General features: G+C 49.5%; 1 protein-coding gene across 1 annotated transcript in view; it reads right to left on the bottom strand.

The window, feature by feature from the left end:
- Positions 1 to 15,706, bottom strand: part of MACF1 (microtubule actin crosslinking factor 1) — a 224,806-nt gene extending 209,100 nt beyond the window's left edge. The window contains exon 1 of the mRNA XM_015811630.1: positions 15,487 to 15,706. Within this exon, the coding sequence (XP_015667116.1) occupies positions 15,487 to 15,706 (220 nt within the window). The remainder of the gene's footprint in view (positions 1 to 15,486) is intronic.
- Between the last annotated feature and the right edge of the window lie 6,626 nt (positions 15,707 to 22,332).

Genomic DNA, 22,332 nt, shown 5'->3' with positions numbered 1-22,332 from the left:
CTAATTTCTGTTCCCAAATAATGTAATTTACATGGTCCCAACTCTTTCTTCCAATGGGACCCTCCTCCTCCTCCTCCTCCTCCTCCTCCTCCTCCCAGCTACCATGCTAAAAGTCAGTGCAACTCCCAGATTTGTAATCCCTTACAGGAGCAACTGGTTTTAATGGGACAAGCTGAGCCTCACAGCTTTACGGTTTGGGCTATCCATTAAATCAAAGACATCATTAAGCAGCAGCCCTGGAGACACACCCTCCCTCCCTCCCTCCCAGAGCAAGCCACGCCAAGAATGTCTCAGTAGAAATGCAGGCAGCCCCAAAGAAGGGAACACACCAAAGTCTACAAGGAGGGATGCAGCATGCATTGGGGGGGGGGGTCTTCAAAAAAAGAGAGCCAGACTCTCGTCCACTTAGCAACATTTCTCTGGCTTTTGGGCTGGGGGGGGGAAGGCTCCATCTGGAGGGTTTCAAGCAAAGGTTGGACAGCCATTTGTCTGGGATGATCTGGGAATTCCTGCCTACAGCATGGGATGGACTAGAAGACCTCTAAGACACCTTCCAGTCTAAGGAGGGACCTTCCAGATTCTAAGGAGGCGCAACAGGCATCTCTGAAAGCAGAGTGGAGGGAGAGGACCCGGCTCTCAGGCCTCAGTAGAGCAGGAAAGAGTCCCAATTCTGCTCTACGTTCTCAAGTGGTGTGGCTGCATGGTTGAAGCCTGGGCTTCCAAGACCAGTCCCAACTGGTCTCTTGAGGGCTCAGGGTGGAGAAGGGGGCTTCACAGCACTTTGCCCTCTACCAGGAGCCCAGCAAGTGGCAAAGAGGCCCCCCGAAGCCCTTCTCCCCTGCCTTCTTCCACAGGGACTTCTGGGGCAACTTTCTCTCCAACTCCACCCAGGAAGCCTCACAGCGCAAGTTGGTTTTTGCAATCTCACATCTAATTTGGGGGGGGGGGAGGTTGCAAGTATCCTTAATAATCCCTCCCCGAAAGCCAAGCCAGAATTCCTTCCTCCCAAATGAAGTTCATTCAACTGGAAAGACAACTAAGAACCTGGCCTGGAGAGGCAGGGCAGGTCCCAGCAAGGAGGAGAGGCTGGAATGGCCATTTCCTCCACCATATATCAAAAATATCCTTCAACAATGTCCTCCAATTCCTCTTTCAGATAAAAGTGGGTCACAGGCACTTGGCTGCTTCCCACAACAGGTTTCTGGGCAACCGGTCTTTCTTCTCCTCCTCCTCCTCCTCCTCCTCCTCACAGCATTTGTTGAACTGAAGTAACATTCTCACTGCAAATACTGGAAAAACTGTTCTGTGTGATGATCTTGCAGAGAGAGAGAGAGAGAGAAATAAAAAACTATTTTGCCCAATTATTCTGATTAGTTCTAAAAAGTCTCACTTTACAACTATTCCAACAGGGAAACCCCTTACATTTCCCCACTTTTTTCTTTCCTGGCTGGCAGTGACTGAATTCCCACCTTCCACTAAAACATGGTTTGCTGTGTAGATATTACAGTGTCTGGTTCATATGGAATGATAAATCAAAATCACAAGAGCCAGGTTCACACAGCAAGCTAAGTCAAAACAAACCATGAACTACTGAGGAGCTTACAGGAGGAATGACCAAGGTCTAGTTTTCTGCTGTCCTGCCCGCACTGGCTGTGGCTGCAGTCTGTGTGCCACCTCAGTCACGAGGAAATCCTTGGAGACTGAGCCTGATACGGGAGGGAGACCCAGCCAGCGTAACATGCTGAACCACAGACTCTCTTTGGGTGGGGAATCCCGGCTGCTACCTGCTCTTCCCCAAGAGACCACCTGCCAAACTGGGCCAGGACAAGGCATTTCCAGGATTCCGGCGTGACTGAGAACCTGCAAGCCTCAAAGACCCTGGTTTTCGCTAAAACAGCAAGCAAATTCCCCCACCTGCCGTGGGGCCAGGACTTTAAATGCCCCGCTGGACTCAGAGAAAAGGGGAAATGTCAGCAGGAGGCTCTGCCTTCCCGTGAAAGCAAGCGAATACGACATCTTTAGCCAAAGCAAAGCTAAGCATCCCAGTGTTCAGACACACACACACACACACACACACCAGCCTTGTTCTCCATTGCAACCACAGATGTGTACACAGGTAAACGCAGGGAACAAAAGCTGGGAGGAAGCAACTAGCAGTCGAAGCTGAGCAAATTCTGGAGACCTTTCTTGGAGCTGGCCTGGCTGCCCAACGCCCCTGGAGCTTGTCCCCCTCTCTTCAAATGATGCTAGGAGACCGTTTTCTGCATTGCTGCATTGGACACCCTTCTGCTCTAAAGGGCAACCACCGCAGGCCATGTGACCACTGCAGCTGTCACCAGAGCCGGATTGGCAAAGAGAGCGTCTCAGGAATCATAGACAAGACAGGGAGACATTTGCAGTCAATTCCCACCTGGTGTTGGTGGCTTAGTCCTTCTGGTGGAAAAAGAGGGGCCCACAGGCTTTGGTGCAACAACCAACATGAGCAGCATAGGTGGCTTGGGCTAACCCTACAAAAAGACACTACACTGCCTGGCTGTAAACTGGTTCAGCAGGGAGGAGGACTACATCTGGTCCTTTACTTTGAGAACCCTTCTCTTTGGGCAGCTCATCTGTCTATCAAACAGGGTATCAATTAAACCATTCTGCTTGGCTTTTATCTAATTTCTGGCAGGTTCAACTGGGGCAGGAAGATGTAATGGAGAGCATGGCTGCAATAGACTTTCCTTCTATCAGCAGAAAGCTGGACAAAACTTCACAGATCTCTAGAAACTCTGCCTGACTAGCTCTCCCCACTACAATAACAGCATCTGCACGTAAACATTCACCCTGGAAAAGGCAAGGCTCAGGGGAGATGCTGCACCTCATCCAGGTGCTGGTGCTGCTCAATCTTTGGGGCTTTGCTGTTGGGTGCAGGAAACGGTGGTCTATGATCTCCTGGAGAGGCACTTGGGGGGCACAGCAGGAGAGCTGCAAGAGGTCACAGCTAGCAAAAGACCTTTCTCAGAAGCAGCAAGATCTGCCCTAGTACCTTCTCCGGTGTCCTTTGGGGCCCAAGTGTTTTCCCCAAAGAGTTATAACCATGGGATATTTTTAGTTCCTGCTTTTAGGCCTAAAACACCCGAAATGCCTAATGTGTAAACCAGGGCATCGGCTCAGATCAGCAAAACCTTTCCTTTCCTTTCCCTGCCTTCGCAAAGGATGCCCGGAAAGTCCTGAACAGAGATGCTCCAAAGGGCTGGTTGGAGGGCAGGGCAGGTCAAGGATACATGGGACCCATATAATTAAAAAATCCTCTGCAGGAACATTTGGTGCATTCCAAGGAGAGGACCAGCCCTCCACCCAACAGAACAGAAATGTCTCTTTGCTGCTTTACCTGCTGAAGCTTGTCTCCTAATTTACAAAATGCTTACACACCATAAAAATGCCTCTGGCTCAGATGCACTTGGAGGTTCCTTACGTTTTGGCAGGGCTGTTTTCCTAAAAGCTGTGAAAGGGAGAAACGCACGCAGAGCGCCAGACAGGCAGGCAAACGCCAGGCCCTGTTCAAGAGATGCTTTCAGGATTAGCTAGTTAATGAGGACCAACAGGGGCAACGAGGCTGATGAGGGACTCAGCCCAGCAGAGAATAAACTTGTTTACAAGGCCTGCCAGGCAAAACGAAATGAAGGTTGAAGCTGTAAATTATTATTGTTTGTTAAATTTATTGGTCGCCTATCTTGCCGTGGGGCTACTCTAGGCAGCTTACAATAATTTCTGTTCTCCCACCCACCTGTTTTTGCCCCTCAGTATGATTCTATTCAATCTTTGGTCCAGTATATCCAGCAAAGTGAAAAGAAGTGTAATTTGTTCAGTTACCACAAAAATAGATTTGCTTATAAAATGTTCCCACACTGCCAGTAATTAGAAGTTTGTTCTGCCTATAATATGCTTGCCATCCACTTCCTTCCCTAACCTCTAAGCCACAGGCAATCTTCAGCCAAACACAAGCATTTGAAAAATTATTTTGCCTACCTTGGCCTGAAGTTAAGAGCTAGTGGTCTCTATAAAATATGTGCGAGCTGTGCCAGTTGTCCACTAGCATCACCACTCAAATAGAGGGAAACATCTTCTTGAGGTTTGTTCCCAGATTCTGGTATTTAAAAGTATACCAACAGTAAACATGGAATGGGGGGGGGGGGAAAGAGGGAGGCCCCTATCCCCCAGATGTGTTAGAATTGATGGAAGATGTGGCCCAATATACTTAGAGGCTCAGAGATTAGAGAATTTCTTACTCCTGGCACCCAGAGAGATTTGTTGATAATAAAAAGAAAAAGATAAACTACAGTGTTAGAAAAGAAACGTGCAACCCTCTCTTTTTATAAGTATTCCTTAAAACCTGTAGTGCTTTATGGCACAAACTCAACCGGGAGGCAGACCTGCGGGAGAAAAGCCCGCGAGTGAGTGCCGTGGGCCAATGGACGCACAGCTGCTCCTCCTCCTCCTCCTCCCTCTGTGCCAGAGAGGCAGCCTCGCTCGGCCCACCCTTCTTCGCACATGTTTCTGCGTCAGGGGAGAAATGGAAGAGCAGAGGTCTCTGGAGTCCCTGGACAAAATCTAACAAATAAACACCCTCTTGGGAGGACAGTGCAGGCAAATAGTTGTGGGTGGGATTTAGCAGTCTAGGATGCTTCAGTTCCAGGCCTGCAATTTGAGAAGTGCAGAGCTTCGAGGGGGTCAGTGGGGAAAACCCCTCCACAAGACAAACAGAGCCTCCTGGTCCAGCCAACTCTATCCCAGATGTGCCACAAAAGCACCCAAAGCTACAGAGACGCAGCCAAGAAGTTTGCCTGCCACCCTGAACATGAAGTTCAAAATCAGTAACATTTTGTAACCAAGGCAAAAGATGCTCTTTCCCGTTTTCTTTCTCATCCAATGTTGCTGCAGCCAGTTCCAGCTTGGGCAGGGGCCGAGGCTGCAGGAGCACCTAAAACAGCCGGAGCCTGCAGCCTGACAGCCAGACCCTGGCCAGGGGGGGCCCATTCCCCAGCACCCGCCTGTTTGCATCAGTTAAATAGGTTCAATTTCTGATCTGTGGATGATGTGAGCCGCCGAGTATTAGATCTAGGCAGCTTCCGGGCCCTTCGGAAGACCAAAGTAATTTCAGCAGGGCAATAAATGCCTTATAGCCGTTGCCTTCTCTACCGGCTCTTGCAACCCTCCCCAAAACGGCCCGGCAAACGCCCCACTTTCGCCGGGGAGCTTCTTCCGCCGGGCTCCCGCTCCAGAGGCCGCCCCGTGGACCTTCTCGGAGCAGGAGACATTTTGGCCTCCAAACCCGGCTGACCCCCAGGCTGACCGGGGATGATGGGCAACGTGGCAAGAAAGAGCCAGGAGTCCCCCAGGCGGCTTCCCTCGCCCGGCGCTCGTGGGGGCTTCTCGGGCGCTCCAACTGCAGACGCGCCGCCGGGCGAGGCGCGGTCCCGGCCCTCACCTGGCGCGACCGCGGCGCTCCCCCCGCCCCGGCCCCAACCCGAAGCTCCCTCCGCCCGCCGGCCTCGGAACAAAGGGGCGCCCCGCCACTTTCCCCCGCCCCCCCCCCGGCAGGGAGCGGCCGGCGGCGGCCCAGAGCCCGAGCGCGGGGATGCCGGGAAGGTCCCGCCAAGCGGCTGCCCGCGATACGGCGGAGGCGGCCGGAGGGGCGGCGGGCGGGGCGAAGCTTCGGCCCGAGCAGGACGGCGGAGGGGCTCCTCCCGCGGCTCCCGCTGCCCGCAGCCCTGACAGCCCGCCCGGCCCGAGAAGAAGGCGGGGCCGCCCCGCTGGCCGCTCGGCCGCCGCCGCCGCCCCTGCTCGCCCGGCCACGCGGGAGAAGGCGCCGCCGCCCGCCTCACCTTTGTAGCGCTCCAGCACGTCCTCGTAGGCCTGCACGAACGCCTTCTCCTGGCTGCGGTTGAGCGGCAGCTGGCCCGGCACGTAGCCGGCCATGGCGCTTCCCGGGCGGCCGATCCTGAGCGCGGAGCCGCGGGCAGAGGCGGCAGGAAGACGGGCAGTGGCGGCGGAAGCGACCCGGCGCTCGGGTCAGCCTCTGGAGCGCAACGCGGCGGCGGCGACGCCTCCCAGCCGGCTCCGCGACCGGCCCCTCTCGGCCTCCCGGCTCTGGCTCCACCCGCCGCTGTCAGGGAGGCCCCGGCCGGCCCCCGCTTGGCTGCTCGCCTGGCCTGGCCCGGCCCGGCCCGCCCCCTCCCAACGACCCGGGGAGCGGCGGGGACGCCCGGCGGCCGGCTGGGGAACTGCGGGGCAGACTGCGCCCAGCCCCGCGAGGCCGGCGGCGGAGCGGAGGTGGCGCGGCGGAGCCCCAGCTGAGGAGGGGGCAGCGCGGCGGGAGGGGGGCGGGTGATGGTGGCCGTGATTTTAGCCGTGGTTTGGGGTGCAACCCAAGACGGGCTTAGTGCGCCCCTCCCGTTATAACCCCGAGGCATCCCTGGGCGAGGACAGGATGCGAGGAGGGGCTTTGCCTCAGGATGCCACAATGCAGCTTTCAGCATTATCCTGGTCGGGGACGGATGCCGCAGCTCTAACCTTTGGTTATAACTACGACTGGCAGGGTTCACACGTGATACTGTCAGAATCAAACCAAGCACTTTATGACCAAAAAGCAGGTATAAAGTCGGTCATCCCCCCCCCATACACACTGGTTAGAAGCCCCGCTCTGTAGCCAAAGAACCACCCAGTTGGTTAAGCTGTTGCCCCACCTTTCCAGTTGCCAAACTGCTCACCCATCCACCCATGCAAGGCTTTCCCCTGTCTTCCGACCAATGTTCCCCACAGCCCAGTGTCGGCTTGTCTTTCCAGCCTTCTGGCAATGGGCCCCCCCAGGGACGGCGCCTTTGATCTTGCCTGCTTCATCTGCCCCTGGGCCAAATGCAGGAGCAAGAGCAGAGTTGCCAGCCAAAAGCATCTGCCTGTTTGCGAGGCAACTGTGCTGGACCACCGAAAGGATTACAGGCATCAAGTATTAACAGCAATTTATTCTTTGCTTTAGAAACATAACTGATGAACTAAAACTGCTTTCCCAAACTACTATTCAAGCACACCATTGCCCAGTATAATTGTATAGTATATGAATTCGTGTCCCCCAAAATCCGTCCATCTAATGACTCTTCGGGCCAAAATCAGCACTCCAGGAATCTAAACATCCACATTTTGCTATAGCTGTACAGTAATGGTAACAGTGGGGGGGAAAGTGGTCCACAGAAAGTGGGTCATCTCATTTCACCACAAGTGTGAAATTTGTGCCTACATTTTCCCAGATTGCGTTGGAACTTATTAGCAAGAATAGGTTTGATGCAGAAAAAAAATTGCAAGAGGCTGCAACCTGCAAATGTGAAAAGGAGTTTGGGCGGCATCTGGTGGAGAGGTTGAGCAGTGCAAGTATTTTTTTTTTTTTAAAGAAAAGCACTCTTAAAGTTTGAGAAATGGGTATTGCCAAACAAAGAAGTATTAGGGTCAAAGAAATGGGGGTGGTGGTCTGTTTTAGATGAAATAAGTTGGGGATTGAAACAGAGTTTAACAAGTGAAGCAGGCCTGTTCAGCCCAGTATTTCCATCCATAAAGGAAAAATAACCGTCTCAATAAAGGAGAATATTTGTTTGTCAGGTTTGTAAGAATGACTTGCAGTTAAATATCTCAGCAGTGACGTTGTTACTTCAATCTTTGCCCAGCTGAGATTTTCAGATACCTTCTAATGTTGTTCTTTGGGATTCAGTCCCTTTCCGAGTGTCTTGTGCATCCTGTTTGGGAGGGGAACAGGCAGTATGGAGAGAAAGCACATGCGCAGGCACACACACACACGCATGCACACACGCACGCGCACACACACACACACACAGACACTGCCTGTTACCACAGCAACTGGCAGAATGATTACTCAGCCATCCGTGTTACCCTGGCAACCTGCAAAGCACCTTCTTTTCTCACAATTTCTCTCTGTCAAGCTGGCTCTTTCCAATTTATATGGTGCCCTCCACAAGCCCATTGCACACGCAGCAGCAAGGACCAAGTTGCCTGGAGCAGCAGCACAGAAGAAGCCTCTCTTGCCCCAGACCCACTGGCGCTCCTCCTCGAGGGAAAGACCAAAGTGCTTTTGTGCCTCTGAAATAATTAATCCACATTAGGAGAATAAGGAGCTTTTAAAAAGTGCCACAAGCAGAGGCATCTACACAAGGGCAAGGGGCATCACAGTGCAAGCTCTGCCCCCTACATGCCTCTACCTTATGATGAAAAGGCAAGAGGGCGGAGCTTGGGTTATGATGTCACAAGACTCACGTTGTCATTTTCATGGTCAGAAACAGATGGCTACAGATGAGATAATGGCCGAACAAGCTCTCTTCCTCACAGATTGCATTGGTATGGTGAAGTTGCATGCTATAATGTAGAATTTATTTATTGTATACCTTTTTTTAATTAAGCGGCATAAAAGTCCTTGTAATAAACAATGGCTAAAACAATCTAAGACATGATAGTTGTCTTCAAGAAAGGATAAAATTGTTTGGACTTGTTTCAAAAAAAGAAGACAGAAATGACGGGTTGATCCTGGTTTGACGCCAAGAAGAATTTCCTAATTGCAGGAAGAGCTAATTCAACCCCATCTCATGAGAGGGTGGACTCTCATTGGATGGAGGAGTTGGAACAGAGGCCGGAGGGTCATCTGGTGGGCAAGGGCTTGCCGTAGACCAGGGGTAGGCAACCTTGGCTCTTTTATGACTCGTGAACTTCAACTCCCAGAATTTCTGAGCCAGCTATGCTCTTTTAAAAAATCTCCAGTGATGGAGTGCCCACGATTTCTGGAGGCAAGCTCTTCCACTGGTTAATTGTCCTCACTGTTAGGAAGTTTCTCCTTAATTCTAGGTTGCTTCTCTCTTTGATCAGTTTCCAACCATTGTTTCTCGTCCTTCCCTCTGGTGCTTTGGTGAATAACGTGACCCCCTCCTCTTTGTGGCAGCCCCTCCAATACTGGAATACCTCTATCATGTCTCCCCTATTTCTTCTTTTCTTTAGACTAGCCAGACCCAAGTCCTGCAGCCGTTCTTCATATGTTTTAGTCTTCAGGCCTTTGATCATCTTAGTTGCTCTTCTCTGATTTTTTTCCAAACTCTCAATATCTTTTTTGTGATATGGTGACCAAAACTAGCTGCAGTATTCCAGGTGTGGCCTCACTAGGGCTTTATAAAGCCGTATTAATACTTTGTGTGATCTTGATTCTATGCCTCTGTTTATACGACCCAGGATTGTATTAGCTTTTTTGGCTGTTGCTGCAAACTTCTGGCTCATGGTCAAGTGATTCTCCACTAGGACTCCAAGGTCCCTCTCACAGTTACTGTTTTTAAGCCAGGTCTTGCCCAGTCTGTACTTGTACCTTTGATTTTTCCTGCCTAAGTGTAAAACTTTGCTTTTCTCCACATTAAAACTCATTTTGTTGGACAGGGCCCATTGTTCAAGTTTGTCAAGATCTTTTTGGATCCTGAGTTTGTCTTCTAGGGTATTGGCTACTCCTGCCAGTTTGGTGTCATCTGCAAATCTGATGAGTTCCCCTTCAATTCCCCCTTCTAAGTCATTGATGTTGAAGAGTACTGGGCCTAAGATGGAACCTTGTGGTACCCCACTATTACTTCTCTCCATGTGGATGTAGTGCCACTGAGGACTACTCGTTGAGTGCGGTTTGCCAGCCAGCTACAGATCCATCTGGTGGTGATGTTGTCTATTCCACCTTTTTCTAGCTTACCAAGGAGTAGATTGTGGTCTAATTTATCGAATGCCTTACTGAAGTCTAAGTATACTACGTCTACAGCACTTTGCTGGTCTATTAGTTTAGTTAGTCACTTTATCAAAGAATGAAATAAGATTGGTTTGGCATGATCTGTTTTTTACAAACCTGTGCTGGCTACTAGTTATAACTTTGTTTGCTTCTAGTTGTTTGCAGATGTTTTTTGATTATCTTTTCCAGGATCTTCCCAGGTATTGATGTTAGACTGATTGGTCTGTAGTTTCCTGGATCTGTTTTTTTTTTCCTTCATGAAGATGGGAACCACATCAGTCCTTTTCAAATCCTCGGGTACTTCCCCGATGCTCCAGGATTTTTGAAAGATATAGTGCAATGGTTCTGAGATAACATCTGCCAGCTCCTTCAGAATTCAGGGATGTAATCTGTCGGGTCCCGGTGATTTATATTCGTCAAGGTCGGATAGGTGTTCTCTTACCGTTTTCTTGCTTATTTTAATTTTTGTTTCTAGTTTGTCTTTTGCAGTAGGTTTTTTTGGTATGTTGGGCACAAAGATTGTTTGCAGTAGGTGTGGGAGGGGGGAGATTGCAAGCCCAGCCATTTCAGACCAAGGAATAAATCAGAAGAAGAAAAGTTGAGGCACTAACATGGGACAGAGATGGATTCAACCGAGAAAGAATGAGGGGGGGGAGAGTCGTACCAGGAAAATGGAAGGCTCAGGAGAAAGGAGACAAATGCTGCATTCATCATGCCAGTTCTTTGCTTCTCCTGTCTGGCCCTGGCACTGGGCTGGAGAGGAAATTTATGGCTCCGAAGGGGCCTTGCTCCACTTTTCAGACTCCCAGAGTTGCACTTCCTTCCTTGACTCGGAATGTTTCACAACAGGCACTTTTAAGCTGACCCAGAAGATGTCCCAGGAAATTAACAAGATGGCCCCTGAGATATTGGAACACTGCTATCCTGTCCCCCCTCGTCCTTCTCTTCGTTAAACTAGACATACCCAATTCCAGCAACCGTTCCTTATATGCTTTGGCCTCCAGTCCCCAGATCATCTTTGTTGCTCTTCTCTGTACTCTTTCTAGAGTCTCAGCATCTTTTTTTCATCGTGGTGACCAAAACTGGATGCAGGATTCCAAAGGTGGCCTTACCAAGGCATTGTAAAGTGGTATTAACACTTCACCTGATCCTGATTCTATCCCTCTGTTAATGCAGCCCAGCACTGTGTTGGCCTTTTTGGCAGCTGCAGCAGACGGCTGGCTCCTATTTAAGTGATTGTCCACTAGGACTCCGAGGTCCCTCTCACAGTTACTACTATTGCACAAGGTACCACCTAAGTGGAATTTTCCCCTAATGGGATTTTCCCATGTATTTTACCAGGAAACATAGATAGGGCAGCCTAGAAAAGTAAGTGCCCTCCTAACCATACCCAAGCACTCCGAATTTGTTGGCAATGTCCATTTTGCTTTATGAGTTCATGGTGACCTAACCCTAACCCTAAGTGGAATTTTCCTCCAATGGGATTTTCCAATGTATTTTACCAGGAAACATAGATAGGGCAGCCTAGAAAAGTCAGTGCCCTCCTAACCATACCCAAGAACTCCGAGTTTGTTTGCGATGTCCATTTTGCTCTATGAGTTCATGGTGACCTAACCCTAACCCTAGGTGGAATTTTCCCCCAATAGGATTTTCCCATGTATTTTACCAGGAAACTTAGGGCAGCCTAGAAAAGTCAATGCCCTCCTAACCATACCCAAGCACTCCGAATTTGTTGGCGATGTCCGTTTTACTCTCCGAGTTCATGGTGATGTAACCCTAACCCTATACTATACCTGTGCATTTGTTTATTCTTGCCTAAATATAGAACCTTACTTTTTTCACCATTGTGAAAAAAATTTCACCATTTTTTCACAATAGTCTCCTACTTGAGCAGGGGGTTGGACTAGCAGACCTCCAAGGTCCCTTCCAACTCTGTCATTCTGTTATTCTTTTCTTGAATTTAAAATTCTGCATAAACACAAGATTTGTACAAGCTTACCAGTAATAATTTCAATCCTTGACTGAAATTATCCTAGATTCATCCTAGAAATAAATGAAGAGATCCTTTTCCCAGTTTGGTCAATTTCCCGAATTATTTTAAGTCAATTTCATTTTTTAATCCAATTTTCAACAATCTTTATGCTAGGACTGCCCCATCCCAACTCTGCTCCAGGAAATCCCAAGTGCCTTTTCACAGCTTCTGAAATTTGAACACAACAACCAAATTATGATGGATTTTTACCCTTTTAACAAACAAGCAGTAAAATAAAACAATCCTCAATTGTTTATGAGAAGGAAAAAAGAAAAAATACCACAGGGGGCTCCTCCAGTGATATCACCTCACCCGCCCCCCTTGTGATGGGTGGAAGCCAAAATAGTCCTTTGCTCAACAAGACACCTCAAAATCATACCTCAACATATAAAAACAATTTAATAGCAGCAATGTATTCAAAAAAGTATCCATAAAATTTCCAAACAGCAGAGAAATAAGATTTTAAGAAAGAACAACCATAAAAACATAATTTAGATTGACAATGAAAACAAAGAAAACCAGGATGGATACAACTTGTTCAAAAGAAACAGGTCTACAAAAAGAGGAGGGGGAGTTGCACTATGTGTAAGAGAACACTACATATCTACAGAAATGCACATGATCCAAGATAAAAGCCCTCCAGAATGCATATGGGTCAATATGAAATAGAAAAAAAGTGACATTGCCATAGGTGTATATTACAGGCCATCCAACCAATCAGAAGAAATAGATGAACTCTTTACCAGCCAGTTAACAAATGTATGTAGGAAGCATACCACAGTAGTAATGGGAGACTTCAACTATTCAGATATCAAGTGGGAGACAAACTCTGCAGTGAGCGGGAGGTCAAAGAGATTCCTAACCAACCTTGCCTACGACTTTGTCCCCCAAAAGGTGAAGGAGGGAACTAGAAGTAAAGCTATACAGGACCTAATTCTTACTAACAAAGAAGTGATAGAGGGAATCAAAATTGCTGGAACCTTGGGTGAAAGTGACCACACCATACTGGAATTCAATATAATGCAAACACTAGCAATTGAAAACAACCCAACCAATGTCCTAAACTTCAAAAGAGCTGACTTTGACAAGCTCAGAGAGAACCTAGGAAAGATCCCATGGATGAAAATCCTAAAGGGGAAAACAACCCAAGAAGCATGGGAAACCCTGAAAAACACGATCACAAAAGCCCATATCAGCACAATACCATTGAGAAAGAAAAACAAGAAATCCAGGAAGAAACCAGCATGGCTGCACAAAGATCTCACTAACAAACTAAAAGACAAAAAGGACAAATACAAAAAAAATGGAAAGAGGGGCACATAATAACCAGAACATGCAAAGATGAAGTCAGGAAAGCAAAGACTCAGAATGAACAAAGACTTGCAACAGAGATCAAGGACAATAAAAAAAGTTTCTTTCAACATATTAACAACAAGAAAAAAGTCAAGGAAACTGTAGGCCCACTAAAGAGAGAAGATGGCAAGGAAATTACAGGCAACAGGGAGAAAGCTGAGCTGCTTAACTCATACTTTGCATCAGTCTTCACACAAAAAGAAACCATAGCCCAACACACCAAAAAAGCCACTGCAAAAGACATACTAGAAACAAAAATCAAAATAAGCAAGAAAATGGTAAGAGAACACGTATCCAATCTTGACAAATACAAATCACCAGGAGCCAACAGATTACATCCCAGAGTTCTGAAAGAGCTGGCAGATGTTATCTCAGAACCATTGTACCACATTTTCCACAAATCCTGGAGCATCAGGGAAGTACCCGAGGATTGGAAAAGAGCTGATGTAGTCCCCATCTTCAAGAAAGGGGAAAAAACGGGCCCAGGAAACTACAGACCAATCAGTTTAACATCAATACCTGGGAAGATCCTAGAAAAGATAATCAAAAAGCAGATTTGCGAACAACTAGAAGCAAACAAAGTCATAACTAGTAGCCAGCACGGGTTTGTTGAAAACAGATCACGCCAGAGGGTGTATTCAAGAATATGTTAGATACAATGACGGGATGCAGGTGGGACGAGACTAACCTGCTATCTCCAGGAACCTTGTGTATTTCATATTTACTAAATGAAACATGCCTCATGCAAACACTATAAAGCAAAAGCTACAAAGCACAGCTTCAACATGAAGTCTCCTTCAAGTTGATCAACTTCATGAACTCACATGTATAGCTTTATTGGCAGCAATTAAGAAGGGGGTCTGTCATTGTCAGTTTTCAAAGTGTTTTTTCGACTTCCCTATCAAGCCTGCAGTCCTGGGATTCCTTAAGATGAACTATCCAGGTCCAACCATACTCAGCTTCTGAGTACAAAGATCTTCTCTTCATTAATCAAACTCTGGGGGGGGCTAAAGGTCGGTTTATGCCCAAATATGGAGCTGGACTTCAAAATGAAAACATTTCACACCTACCTTTTCTGAAAAAAATCAGATTCCTGACCTTGGCTTATCTTGATTTTGGTGGCTTGCTGGGCATTTTCATTTACTTCTTCTTTACTTTTCATGATCGGGCTTTGGGACCTCATGCATAGAAACTGGTAATTTGCAAAACCTTCCCAAGGTCTTAGTAACTACATTTCATTCATGAATTAAGCTGTTGTCTAATCGATCAAAACTCAATCAATTAATCCCTCAAGGGATCTAAGTTTATATTCACAATAGTCAGGAAATACGGAAGCAGCATAGATTTCTCCTAGAAAAGATTACAGAGCCCAGATTGAAATTCTTACAAATATGCAAGGGTATTAAACAAGCCAAGATGATGGCTGTGATTACATTTTGTACCTGCATCCCTTCCAAAGCATAATAAGAAATAAATGGCAGAGCTCCATTTGTGCAGTCATGGCCACCATTTGACATTTTTCACACACACACACACACACACACACAGCAGCCACCCTACAAAACTGGAAAGAAAACAATTCCTAAGCAGTAAACAAGGAAATGATCGGTCAAGAAAATCTGCACATATGTAAAATCCAAAGTCCTGACACCAAGAAATACTTTCCCTTATTTTTAGGTAAGATAAGCTGGTTGCAGCAAGCTGCATCCATCCTATAAGAAGAAATAAAACCAGTACATCATTGTATGGTAGTATATCATACAAATAACCCAAACCATGTGCCATACATCATTGACATGATGTGTCTAACACATCTTCGTGTCACACCTGGGATAATGTCATGACCCAACTGACCTCATGGCTTCCAGAAATTGCCTGTGGACAGAGAGACACATATGCAGTTCCTCACTTGGAGGATTTTTGAAGTATCCAAAGCCCACCATATTGGGTGGCAAAATGACATTTTTTGCAGCAGGCATATTGTGAGTAGAAGCAAAAGTAACTTAAGCGATCCACTCCCCAGAGGACATCTAGGGCATCCCCGTAGTTTTCTCCCTCTGCTCATGCTCTCCCTTCCTCTCTTCTTGGATGTCCTTAAGACTCCACTGACATTTCAAACAACCTTCCAGGAAAGGCATCCAGTTTCTGAACTTCCATTCTGAGTACTGTATTTGTAGGACCCACTGCAGAAAGGACGATGCCACCAAATTTGAAGGGCTGGAGAAACCACCCAGAAGAACCCCACTGCCTGTAGATCTCTCGTCTTCTGAAATCACCTGCTTAAATTTGGGGAGAGAACTATTTTCCTTACCAGCTACTCTGACAACAGCTCTCTCTGCTGGATCCAGAATGGAGTCCTGACTCTTCCGCTTCTTCTGCTCGTGAAGAGGTAAGTTCCAGGGCAAAGTATCCCCTGGCGGGCAAGGAGAGAGACTGCCAGACCGCTCACTGCGGTACGACCGTTCACTCTTGCAGGACCGCTCACTCCGGTAGGATCTCTCGCTGAGAGTCTCTTCGTCAGAGGAAGACATGGCCCCAGGGAGGAAGGCCCCGGCAAGCCCAGAGGTGCTGCTGAACCTTGGAATCCACCAACCTACGAGGAGACAGAAAAGTCAGAAGGCTGAAAAGGGGCAGACAAACTTTGCTTGCCACCCAAGCAGCTGCTACATCCTTTGCAATGCTCAGGGGAGGGCTATCTAAAGCAACCGTTCGTTTATTTGTTTAAATGATTTGTATAGGTGTCAATCTCACAACAGTATCTCTAGCCAACGAACAGAAGAATAAGAACCACAAGACAACATAATGCACCTTTTCCATTGGGGCAGATGTCTGCATCTGAACTGGCCTGCAAATGGTTGTGATGCATTTTTGCCATTGTGGCACACTTCAGCTGACTCTTCCCAGGCAGCCCAAGAGCCAAAGGAAAGCTCTATTGACTGTCACCTTCTAACTCCGGTAGAGTTACCCTCTTTTCCAGACAGTGCCTTGTAAGGGAGGGAATGCCAAGGATCAGCCTTCAGGGTGGGGGATGGACCGTCAAGCTGACCTCCAGACTGCACCCAGAAGCAAGCATTCTGGCTGGATTCACTTCACAGCCCTAATTAAGTTAATTAAACTGCTACTATCTGGATTCTCACAGGATGTTCTTAGTTGGTGCTAACTTTGCTTGCTGTGTATACGTGTGGTTTAGCATGCCTTCTGGATCCAGGCCATTTGGCTTTTTCAAGTTTGGTTGTATTATGTAAAGCCCACAAATTTAGCAAGCTAAGTGTGTTGCTTGAACATAGCCTCTCTGTGCAAAAACAAAAAGCCTCAAGGCTCTTAAAGACACTGCTCCAGTTATTGTGCTAATTAATAACCTTGTGCATTTAGCATCTTTCGCACTCTGGCTGCCTCGCTCCATTATCCTGGGATGATGGGGGATTGAGCAAACGTATTCCAACTATAAAGAATTCAAATGGGAATTTTGTCTAGGCAGGAGAAGGAGCTTAACCCAAAGATATTTTTTCCCCTCTCTCAGAATATTTTAATTCAGGATTGCTGAATGAGGGAGAGTCCCCCTAGTTCAGTTTAGTTTAGAAAATGCAGGATTCCAAATAAAGTTTCTTCAGGATACATCCTTCAGGATGACCTCCTCTCTCTTAGGAGGCTTGGAGTGCAGATGACAAATTAATGCAACTGGTGGAACCATCGTGAGCACATAGATGACGTTCAAAATGTACTAAAATGCATTAAATATGGCAGAAAAGTGTTTCTTCCTTAACAGGCAGACTGTATTAAAAACAGTCCTCTGCAAAGAGGGATGATTTTCATCCTGCAAGCTCACTAAAGGATGTATTTGCTGCCCTGCAAAGCCAGCAACTGGAATCTCTTCCAGGCAGGTCCTCTCCACCCCATGTGGTCCTTTCATTCATTTTCCTTCCCAACAATTCACACCCTCATTTTTGCCCGTGGAACTCAAGTGGGCCAGAAAGCCCTAATTTTCATTTTAGGATGGTCTCACCCCAGACTCACATCAGGGTCTAGCAGTGTGTGCAGAAAGACCACTCATCTAAAAGAACTCATCCACTGAGCCATTCTTTAAGGGTTGTGTTCACAGGAGACACCAAGCCAGATCATTGCAGATCTAGGGGCTGCTCTGCCCCAAATGCTAAATGTGACTAGATTTTTAATCACTACTATTATTTTGATTTAGCCTGTATGGGAACACAGGCCCCAGCTGAGAAAGTAGATTAATTCAGGAACCAAGTTCATGCTCAGAGTCACATGTTGGGATGGCCAGCCATATAAATGGGATAAATAAATGAATAAGTTGTGGAAATGAGGCACCATGAGCCACTGATTTGGCTTTACCACCTTCTCTCTGTAGCCTCTACTAGGAGATCAAGAAACCAGGCATGGCGTCAGTGGCACTGATCCACTGGTACAATTCTGAACTGCTATTTGGGACTCCCTGGTTCACACAAAAAATAAGCAGGGGATAAGAAAGCATCAGGAGGAGAATTCTTGCTCTGAAATAGATTTTAGTTTAGAGGCTTCCCAATTCCGGACTGACTCTCCAGCAAAGGTGCAGCCTTGTTCTAAGGCAAATTGGGGCAGGAGTGGGGAGAGCTGGGTCAGGAGGGATCCTTACACCCTTAGAACAAGGCAAGGCACGCCCAGCTCACTGGCCTAGCTAGGCCCGCTTGCCTTGGGTGGTGCCACTAAAGGGGGACAGCGATACACCACCCCCCACGGGCCACAGCGCAGGAGGGGATGCAGCTCCCGAGGAGGTTTTGCAGATCAAGTGCGATGTGCTCCCGGCCTGACACACACAAAGAAGCTGCTTTCTGGAGTGCTGGATTTCTTGACTGGGTCCCTCCCTCGTGCCAGAGAATCCGGACGGAGAGACACTCTGCACATTGTGAGTCTCTCGTAGGCTTTCTACAAGTAGGAACGTGACCCAGAAACAAATCCCAGAGCCCAGGAAGCCCAAATTAAGCTCTGTATGATTCTCACAGATCTGGGCAGCTTAGCAGTTTTGGAAAACAAAGCCAGCATTGTCCAGATTGGTGCTAAAGATATTTACATTTTTTTCTCTCAGGTGCCCCCCTCCATCCAATACAACACTTCTTCTCCTAAATCCCTCACAACTTGTGATTTTTCCTTGCAGGAAGATGGAGCTCCTTTATGTGCCACCATTATGCACATTTTATTTATTACACCTGTGCCCCACAGCCTGGGAGGGGTGGTGGTGGTGGTCCTGAATATGAATGCCTTTGGCCCCTTTTATTATCCAAGATGCTCAGTGAGAAAAGGGAGGGGGGGGAGGATGGAGCATCCCTCATTTGGGGCAGGAGAAATCCTTCCAAACTGTCCCCTCAGAGCTGCACAGCTTGGCCTCAAGCGAACACATCTGCCGCTTTGATTTCCTCCCCCCTTTTAATTAACTAAATGGCATGTGCTGAACAATGTCCCCCTCCCCCCCCAGTCTCCCCCCACCACGATCGCTGGAGCCAACCTGGGGAGGTCTTGCCTTCTGTAACATGTAACATTCAGGAACATACAAAAGATCTGAATGCTGGGTGTTTTAAATCCCCCTCAATCAGATTGATCACATCTAGACCAACCCAGGATTTTATACCACAGGAACATCAGGAACCAAACAGGATTAAAACGTGATGGAGGAACCACAATAGCAACAACACTAGGCGCTGCTCCCTCCAGAAGGGGCGTCTGCCGGGAGACACAGAACAATCGGACGTTCAGATTACTGAGCTCGGGGGCTGGTCGCCTCCTGAGGAGGGCTATCATTAAAATGCCGGAATTAAGAACCAGAGGGAGACGCTGGATTAGGAAACAATTTAATGCGGGCAACGGTGGAGAACAAAGACCCTCGCGCCTTTCGGGGCTTCACCCAAAGGGGGGGGGAGGGGCGAGAATCCCTTTTTCCATCGAATTCTCACACGTTCCCGTGTAAAATCCCCCGCGGGAGAAGAAGCGCTTCGGGCGCCATCAGCGTGCAAGAGGGGCTCCCCCCTCCCTTCCGCCCCCCAAAGCTCCCCATTTCCTGGGAACACGCCCACTCCAGAACCGCCGGGAAGACGCCGCTTGTCACCGGCAGGCACCCGCGGGCGCTCCGGGGCGGCGGGGGGAGCCTTCCCGAGCGGAGGGGTCCCCAAGAACCTGCGAGCCTCCCCCCAGCCCGTCCCATCCGGGGCCGCAGCGCGAGCGGCAGGGGCAGGCGGGGGCTTCCTCGCCGCCGCCGGAGGAGCGCTCGCTGCTGGCGGGGGAGGGAGAAGCGGCCGGCCGCTTCCACGCAGCCTCCCCCTCTGCCGGCCGGAGGGGCTGCCGCGCCGCCCGCAGCCTCCGCTCGCAGGGCGCGCCAAGCCTCCGCCGCCCCGGCTCGGCTCGGCTCGGCTGCTGCGGTGGGATGGAGGAGCCGCCGCCCAGCTTACCGAGGTGCTGCCCTGGACGCCACTCCGCGCTCTCCCGACGGCCGAGCCAGACCCGGGAGCCCGGCGGGCAGGCGAGCGAGCGAGCGAGCGAACCAGCCGGCGAGAGCCCAGCCTGCCAGCCGGCCGCCTCCCTCCTCCTGCCGCCGCTGCCGCACAGGCGCCGCCCCCGCCGCTGCCTCGGGCCCGCCCCGCGACGCCCCCGCCGAACCGAGGCTGAGCGCGGGCGAGGGCTCCGCGGGGCACGGAGGGAGAGCGGCCCTCCCGGTGACACCCCCCCCCGCCCCAGGCACGGCAGTCGGAAGACACCCGCCTCACACACACACACACACACACACACACCGGCTTGGCGCCGTCAATCCGTAGCGCTGCCGCGAGGCGCTTCCCCCCTCCCCCCGCCCGTCGATGCCCGGGGCTGGCAGCCCGGGGGAGTCGGCGGCGGGCGGGGCTCCGAGCATGCGCCCGCGGCAGCTCCGGCCAGGCTGCGCACTGCTGGGTGCTGGAGCGGCTGCCGGGAGGGAGGGAGGGAGGGGCGCCTCTCCCGCCGCCCGGCTTCCCCGAAGCCGCGAGGGCAGGAGGGGGAAGCCGGCCCGGGCCTCCCGAGAAGCGGGACAGAATCCCAGAAACGCCGGTCCGGTCTGCCAGGCGGTCTTCGAAAGGGCGCCTCAGGGCGGCCACGCAGCGCTTCAAGTGCTGGCGCTGGGGGCGTTGCAGTTCTACAGGGTTACCATCCACCCGGCGGCGGTTCCTTCCAGGGCTAGGGCGGTGAGCCAGATCTCGGCTGCATCCTTGGGCAGAGACCTCCCAGGCACCTGCACGTAGGGAAGGACTGAGCGAATGTGACTCCCAAGGGAACCAGCTTTGGTTCCTGGGGGGGGGGAGTTCTCCCTCTGGCCAGTCTTTGGGTCCTGGCTCTGGGGGGGGGGGGAGGTTTGCTCACTGCCTCACTACCAGAGTAGCTGCCACTGTCTCTGTCCTCGGTCAGTTCTTCCTCTTTTTCTGGGCAGCTCAGGGATTTGGCTTTTAGGTCCTCGAAAGCTTCCACCATGTAATGCATGGCTCACTTCAGGATCCCCTCCATCGGATCCAACTGCGGGTCAAGATCTTCATCATTGGAAAGCAGCTCCGTCCTTTTCTTGTGAGTCTTTTTCCGACCTCCTCGGGTGAGAATTACTTTTTGGGACTTTCCTCCCGATATGGAGCGACCATCTCGGCCTCAAGGCATCTTCTAGAGCAGCGGCTTCCTGTACCCAGGTTGGGGGGGGGGCTTCTCCAGGATAAATCTGAATGGCTGCCTCACTGCAGTCTCGGTTCCAACTTCTTCCTTTCACTGCCATGCAGAGACGTGCTGTGCATGGCCCCCTTGGTAGGGCAGATGCCTCTCTGGGTTGGGCACTACTGCAGACTTTGCTTTATGTAAGAACCTGCCTCAACTAGATTTCCCAAGAAAGCAGAACTCTTGAAACAGGCATTGTCTCAAAAGGAACTTTTTATTGAGAGTTAGTGATAGCAAGAGAGCAAAGCAAGGTCTGAAGATTTGGCGCGCAAAGGATTACATCAAAAAGGGAATTCAAAACTACTCCTCCCAGTGTCCAACCGTCCGGTTGAAATCCAGCCAATCCAGATGCCACAGTGTTATGAGAAGCTGGAGATTTAGTGCCCATCTCAAGGTCTCCATTGGTTTACGGTCCCAAGCTCTGCTGTCTGGAGATAAGGCAGATGTTTTCAGGTTGCATTCCTCTCACCCAGAGGGAGGGCATTTCGCAGAGTAGAAGGAAGCAGATAATATTCCCCCTGCAGGCACCCTCCCCCAATAGTAATAGAACAGAACAGGAATAGGAATAGAACAATCCTCCCAGAATCTGCTTTGACTTACCAACCACCCTATTCCTACAAGCAGCTACTGCATTCCCAAGCAATTACAACAACAGGATGGGCATCATTTTCTCGATCAAGGAAAGTGCCAAGGACAAGCAAGGGGCTGAAATCCACCCTACTAAGTAAGGAGACCCCAACCCCATCCCACTTTCATACTTCTAAAATCCTTCTTCATAACCACAATGAGTTGCAAGAAGTAGCAGCATGTCCACTTTGAAATACATTTTTTAAAATGTTAAAAAATTTCTCCTTTTAAATTACCCCAATCTGCGTGCATCGCTGTGAGTTTTGCTGGTCAGGGCCAACTGGAACCCACAACTGGAGTTTCAGGCCTCACATTGGAAATCAGCAAGATGGAAAATGCTAGAAACTGAGCACTTGTGGGGGAAGAGAGAGACTGGGGAGGCTGCATGCAGCCCAAGGGTGATGTGCCTGTCCCATTGCAGGCCTTGGTCTCTGGAAACTCAGCGGTCCCAGGAGAGGATGGAAAGTGCTGGTTCTGCCAACAGCGGAAAGGAGAAAGTGAAAAGGGAGGCCTGCAAATGATGAAGGAACAACGCCATCAGGACAGCTGGGGTGATATTCGGCCAACAAAATATGAATTAGCTCAACCTAAGCTGGGGGGGGGAGGAAGATGTAAAAGAGACTGCAACATGAAAGCAGGATCACATTAGGGAAAGAGCCCAAGTGGGACTAGCCAACACAGGGGAAAACATCCAGTTATTATGCAAGAGAAATTCCCAAGCCTGCAGTGTTTGACTGGCACACTGGTAGTCTCAATTCTTCTTGCAAGGGGCGATTTATACTTTTGACATCACACAGGCGGAGCCACTCAACCAATTACA

Source organism: Protobothrops mucrosquamatus, unplaced genomic scaffold (genome assembly GCF_001527695.2).
Source record: "Protobothrops mucrosquamatus isolate PMUCROS unplaced genomic scaffold, P.Mucros_1.0 scaffold46, whole genome shotgun sequence".
In the NCBI taxonomy this organism is placed as follows: Eukaryota; Metazoa; Chordata; class Lepidosauria; order Squamata; family Viperidae; genus Protobothrops; species Protobothrops mucrosquamatus.
Note: the sequence above shows the minus strand (reverse complement) of the source record. Positions and strands in the feature narration are given on the sequence as shown.